The sequence below is a fragment of the Nicotiana tabacum genome, chromosome 3, assembly GCF_000715075.1.
Source record: "Nicotiana tabacum cultivar K326 chromosome 3, ASM71507v2, whole genome shotgun sequence".
Taxonomy (NCBI): domain Eukaryota; kingdom Viridiplantae; phylum Streptophyta; class Magnoliopsida; order Solanales; family Solanaceae; genus Nicotiana; species Nicotiana tabacum.
Genome location: NC_134082.1, coordinates 106,975,791 through 106,981,371, shown reverse-complemented (window position 1 = coordinate 106,981,371; position 5,581 = coordinate 106,975,791). Strand labels below are relative to the sequence as shown.

Genomic DNA, 5,581 nt, shown 5'->3' with positions numbered 1-5,581 from the left:
GGATGCATAGTATTGTATCATGAAAACAGAGCAATAGTAGCTTGTTATATCCAAATAAAATTATAATAATTATGTATTAAAAAGGTAACAACGAAGTAGGCAGTATATGTAACTTAGTCCTAAATAAAAATCAGTAGGAAAAGAAAAGAAAATGTAAGAGAGGGAGAGATAAAGGGGATTTTGTCTAACGTGGGAGTGGATGAATGAAAAGGAAATGACAATTAGTTGTAGCTAATAAAGGTAATGGAGTAGTAAGTCATCCATTCAGTCTTGCAGCTGTCTATTTCCATTAGTGGATATTTTACAAATATATATATTCAGAGACAGATAGAAAAATCAAAGGAATGGATGGAGAGAATGCTTTTCGATTTGGTTAACGTCGGAAAGTTGCGTAAGAAAGAGACCCTTCTTACTTTAAATTTTTACCCTTTTCTTTTTCCTTTTTCTTTCTTTGAACAGCCAATAAGAAAATATCAGATAGATTTCGAGATCAGTAAAGTTACTGTGGGTACACAGTTCTCCTCTCATTAAAGTGTGTAAAGTGAACTAGCCAGTTAAAAAAACGAAAGCAAAAGTATTTATGAATAATTAAACAAGAGCGAAAGGCAAGAAAGAAAATAGATTAGTAGTACTAGGGTTGGGTGAAATGGGGTGGCTGCTTTTAGGGGCAGTGTTCTAAAATTGGCCGAGTTTATGTCTGTATTGGGCAGCTAAGAGAGGAATGGCACAAGATCTAGTGAAATACTACTACTAATAGTATAGTTAATACAAGTGGGAAACATATCTAACCCTATATCTCTCTCCATTGAAACTTTTTTTTCCCAACAACTTAACCTCTCTATAAGTCGTAGGTTTCATGTTCTTTCAATACTCAGCACACAACTTTCGATTTTTCATCATTATTTTATATATATTCAACTCCACGCATCTATTTTAGACAGACAGAGAGAGAGAGAAACAAAGAGGCACAACTAGAGGGAGAATATTTAAAAGTTTGAGAAACTGAAAACAAGTCCTTTTGTAGCAATAGCCATAACCCCCACCCCCCCCCCCCCGACCACCACCATACCCACCACCACCCCCGGGTCGGAGATGAGAGGAGCTGACCCATAAAATATCTGCAAAATTTTCTACTACTATTTTTTATTTTATAGTTTTGTGATTCTTGGGTTTATGGAGTGTAGAGAAATGTGGGATCTAAACGATTCTCCAGATCGACGAAGGGATGATAAATCAGAAGAAGGCTTCTCTTCTCCTATAGAGCTAGAGGGCGATGATGAGAAAGGTAAACGGGTCGGATCCGTTTCGAATTCAAGTTCATCAGCAGTAGCTATTGATGATATTTCGGAGGAGGAAGAAGGAGAAAAAGGCAAGAAAAAGAGAAGTAGTCCTAGCAAAATATTTGGCTTCTCCGTGGTGGGTCCCGGTAACGACGATGAGGAACAGCCGGTAACCCGCCAGTTTTTCCCGGTTGATGAGTCTGAGCCAGGTGCCCCTACCAATGGATCCCCGAATTTTCCCATGGCTCACTGGGTTGGAGTTAAATTTTACCAAACTGAGCCACTTGGCAACACGGGAGCGGGCAAGCCAATGGATGTGGCTCAGCAACAGCAGCAGCAGCAGCCTATGAAGAAGAGCCGCCGTGGACCAAGGTCTAGGAGCTCACAGTACCGTGGGGTTACCTTTTACCGGAGAACTGGCCGGTGGGAGTCTCACATATGGTGAGCCATTAAAACTATCCACTTCACGCTCCAAATTATTATTGATTCCAATTTATACCTTCCATCGCTCTCGTCATTTATTCTTCTAAATTATTACCCGTGCTCCTTTTTCCTCATTTGCTTTAATAATTTTTCAGGGATTGCGGGAAGCAAGTCTATCTAGGTACGTGATCTTTATTTTCCTGAACTGAGTTTTCCGAAAATTAATCTGATAATTTAGTCGGCGTTTCCTTTTTATCAATATTTCTATGTAGGTGGGTTTGACACGGCACATGCAGCAGCTCGGTGAGCTCCTGGTTCTCAATACTAAATGTTCTTCGTTTGATTTTTTTTTTCGTATCTGATAAATTAAAAATAAAATAATTACAGGGCATACGATAGGGCAGCTATCAAATTCCGGGGAGTAGAAGCAGACATAAACTTTAACTTAGAGGATTATGAGTCCGACTTGAAACAGGTAATTTCGTGATCTGATCAGCGTGACAGACTAGGAAAAGTGTGTGTTATGTTTTTTTTTCTTTTTTCTGTTTGCCTGTCTAGTTGGAGAACTTTTGTATAATCCTGGCCTTATCTTAAACAGTCTTTTCCTTATCTTCAACAGTTGTTTGCTTTATATTTTGATTGGAAGAAATTGTTTTTTATTCTTTTTTCGATATATATATATATATATATATATTTGTATGATGCAGATGACCAATTTAACAAAGGAAGAATTTGTGCATGTGCTTCGGAGGCAAAGTACTGGATTTCCGAGGGGAAGCTCCAAGTATAGAGGGGTGACTTTGCACAAATGTGGTAGATGGGAAGCTAGAATGGGACAGTTCTTAGGCAAAAAGTAAACAGTAAAAAAATAAATCCTATTCTCATCTTATTCTTCTGAATAGGTTCAATCCATTTCAATAGGAATATTAATCCCTTTGTTCTAAATTGAGTTTTTGGCAAAAATATCCTTAAATTATGGCTCAAAGCAAGGGTACATCCTTGTCTTATTTTAGTAAACAAAAACTATCTTTATACTATTTAAAAAGTTGCAAGAATCATCCTTCCGTTAAATTTTATCACAAAAACTAACAGCATCATCAAAAGACCATGTCCATCATGTCCCCTCAATTTTCCAATATTGTCCCTCCTACTCAAGACTAAGACTTCAAAACTAGAAGTTTCTTTCCATATGAACTTCACACCCAACTATGGTATGATAGTTGGAACTCTCCGATCTCATGCTATACTATTTCTTGCTAACTTCCTTTTGGAGAGGAAAGTGCAAAGCCTTTAAAAATAGTGGAAGAGTTTTGACTTTCTAAGCATCAGCATGTATTTCACTGCACGTACGGTAGGTTTTGATATTCTATCTTTAATTTGAGGTGATGATGCAAGGTTTGTTTTTAAAATGTGACTCCAACTTCGGTTTAGCTCAACTATTGTGAAACGACTCACTCCGACAAATGGAAGAGAACTAATCTAGTTTCAGACTCTCAGGTTCTTGATTTAGAGCTAGAACCTTTTAATTTTTCTCATTTATAGGTAGACTAATAAAACTGACACAAAGAGAATCAGCACTCTCATCAAAGCTCGGCACAAATATAAGATTTTACATGATCATAATGCACTTCCACCTCAAGGTCGTGCCAATCTCTTTTCATCATCTGCTTGTTATAAGAAGACAACTTAAGGAGAAGTTATTTCAGTGTAGGCCATTTTTGTTCATTAAATAGCAGCAACTTTAAAGAAGAAATAAGCAGCAGCTAGTTCATCCTACTAGCTTTCTTGAAGAAGAAGAAGAAGAAGAAGAAGAAGAAGAAGAAGGGGAGGAAACAAAAATTAAGAAGGAAAAAGAAGATGGTCAACACGTTTTTGGAAAAGTCGATTGGGCAGGAGGGATAATATTGGAAATTTGAGGAGAAAAGGCACGTGATGGACATGGTCTTTTGACGATGCTATTAGTTTTTGTGATAAAATTTAACGTAAGGATGATTCTTGCAACTTTTTAAATAGTATAAGGATGGTTTTTGTTTACTAGGATAAGACAAGGATATACCCTTGATTTGAGCCATTGTTTAAGGATGATTTTTGCCAAAAACTCTTCTAAATTCCATTCTTTGCTACCTATTAGTTACTAATTATTCTCGAATTTTTGTTGAATAGGTATGTTTATTTGGGCCTCTTTGATACTGAGGTTGAAGCTGCCAGGTGTGTGGTTGCACTGCCTAATTAATTTTTCCTACTTGGTACTTATTAATTTCCATTGCTTGCTCTCGAATTACTAATAGAGAGCCTTAGTCCTTTAAGTTATTGAATATATATAGTGCGGCTAACGTTTTCTTTTTTAAATTTGCTTCAACTATATTGTTTTTTATAGGGCTTATGATAAAGCTGCTATCAAGTGTAATGGGAAGGATGCAGTTACTAACTTTGATCTTAGCATTTATGAAAATGAACTCAACTCAACTGGTAAATACTATACTACATTTATTTGCTTTCTACGTGGTAATTAAGTTGCTGTAATTTCGTAAACAGAAGATCAGAAAAAAAAAATTATACAGAAAGAATTAAGCTGCAAAATATTCATTAGTGTGGTTTTCCAGAATCTACTGATAACGCAGCAGATCACAATCTTGACCTAAGCTTGGGTGGTTCAAGCTCAAAGCAAGGAAACCGAGAAATTGGGGATAATAACAATAGGGGTCAAAATCCTTCATCTATGCAATTTGATGTTGATTGGCGGCAGCAAGGATTAAGGCCTGAGGTACTAATTAATTAGATGAATATTATCTTCCTTCTTCATTCGATCTTCAAATGCAAAATGTTTTATTTTCCAGAAGCAAACTGCTCCAATCGATATGAATGCTCGAAGAAGAGATAAGGGGTACAATGAATCAGAAACGTTGCAGCTCTTGAGCCAGACACACCTACATTCTCCAGTCTCGTTGAAGCCTAATAATAATAGTCAAGTGCAACGGTTTGGCCAATTTATGAGACCTGGTGAATCCCATATGATTCAAATGTTTCCACATCAGTTCAGCTCATCAAATTATCAAGTGAATATATACCCAATTTTATCATTTACCATAAGTGGCATCTTAACTTTTCTCTTATCTTTTCTCTGAGCCACTTTTAATTCTACAAACATGACATATATATATATATATATATATATATATATATATATATATATATATATATACAGTATTCAATTTCCAAGCGGCAGCAATGGAGGTCGAATTGGAGCTACAAATGTAGGAGAAATTTCGCTGTCAACAAGCAATGCTTCTTCACAATGGCAATCCAATTATCCTTCTCAGATATTTGCAGCTGCTGCAGCATCATCAGGATTCCCCCAGCAGATAGTAAGGCCTCAAAATTGGTCCTCAGAAAATGGCTTCCATCACTCTCTCATGAGACCCTCTAATTAACTTCTTCATCATCATATTTCTTTGCCATTTATAAACCTTTGTAAAGAGTTAAGGGTTGAGATTCTTAATACATAGTATTACCCAAGGCTCTTGGTTACAACCCCGGAAAAAGAAAAATAGAAACAAAAATTTTTGGGAAATTCTAACTCTTTGGAAAATTATGTCTCCTCCGCATTTGTCCAAAACTAACTGAAGGAAAGATTTTCAACTAGTCTTCTATTAGATTCTTCTGACTATAAACTGCCAATTTAATTTGCCCCCATTCGCAGTCGTGCTTTTCACCTACCTCTCATTGTAACTTGTTTACATCTGGAGCTTTTTATTGAGCGTATTATATACTTATTATTTTATTCGCTTATTTTTGTCTTCATTCTTTTACTTGTAACAAAAGCCCAACTACTTCAAATTCCCATTTGAGTAATGAGATGGAATAAACAAATTAACGTC

General features: G+C 36.2%; 1 protein-coding gene across 1 annotated transcript; it reads left to right on the top strand.

Moving 5' to 3' along the window:
* The first annotated feature begins 615 nt into the window (after nt 1-615).
* Nucleotides 616-5,263, top strand: LOC107812324 (AP2-like ethylene-responsive transcription factor TOE3). Its single transcript, XM_075249753.1, has 10 exons — nt 616-1,721; nt 1,859-1,884; nt 1,976-2,006; nt 2,091-2,178; nt 2,411-2,556; nt 3,867-3,911; nt 4,081-4,172; nt 4,307-4,467; nt 4,541-4,759; nt 4,910-5,263. Exons 1-10 carry the CDS (start codon nt 1,174-1,176, stop codon nt 5,132-5,134), a joined length of 1,581 nt encoding a protein of 526 aa, XP_075105854.1. The 5' UTR covers nt 616-1,173; the 3' UTR covers nt 5,135-5,263.
* Nucleotides 5,264-5,581: the final 318 nt, after the last annotated feature.

Bases quoted from the DNA above. Each gene is read 5' to 3' on its own strand.
- LOC107812324 (XM_075249753.1), top strand. From the start codon at position 1,174: ATGGAGTGTAGAGAAATGTGGGATCTAAACGATTCTCCAGATCGACGA. The intron at 2,007-2,090 runs GTGAGCTCCTGG...AAATAATTACAG, and splicing joins ACGGCACATGCAGCAGCTCG to GGCATACGATAGGGCAGCTA. The intron at 2,557-3,866 runs GTAAACAGTAAA...TTTGTTGAATAG, and splicing joins GGACAGTTCTTAGGCAAAAA to GTATGTTTATTTGGGCCTCT.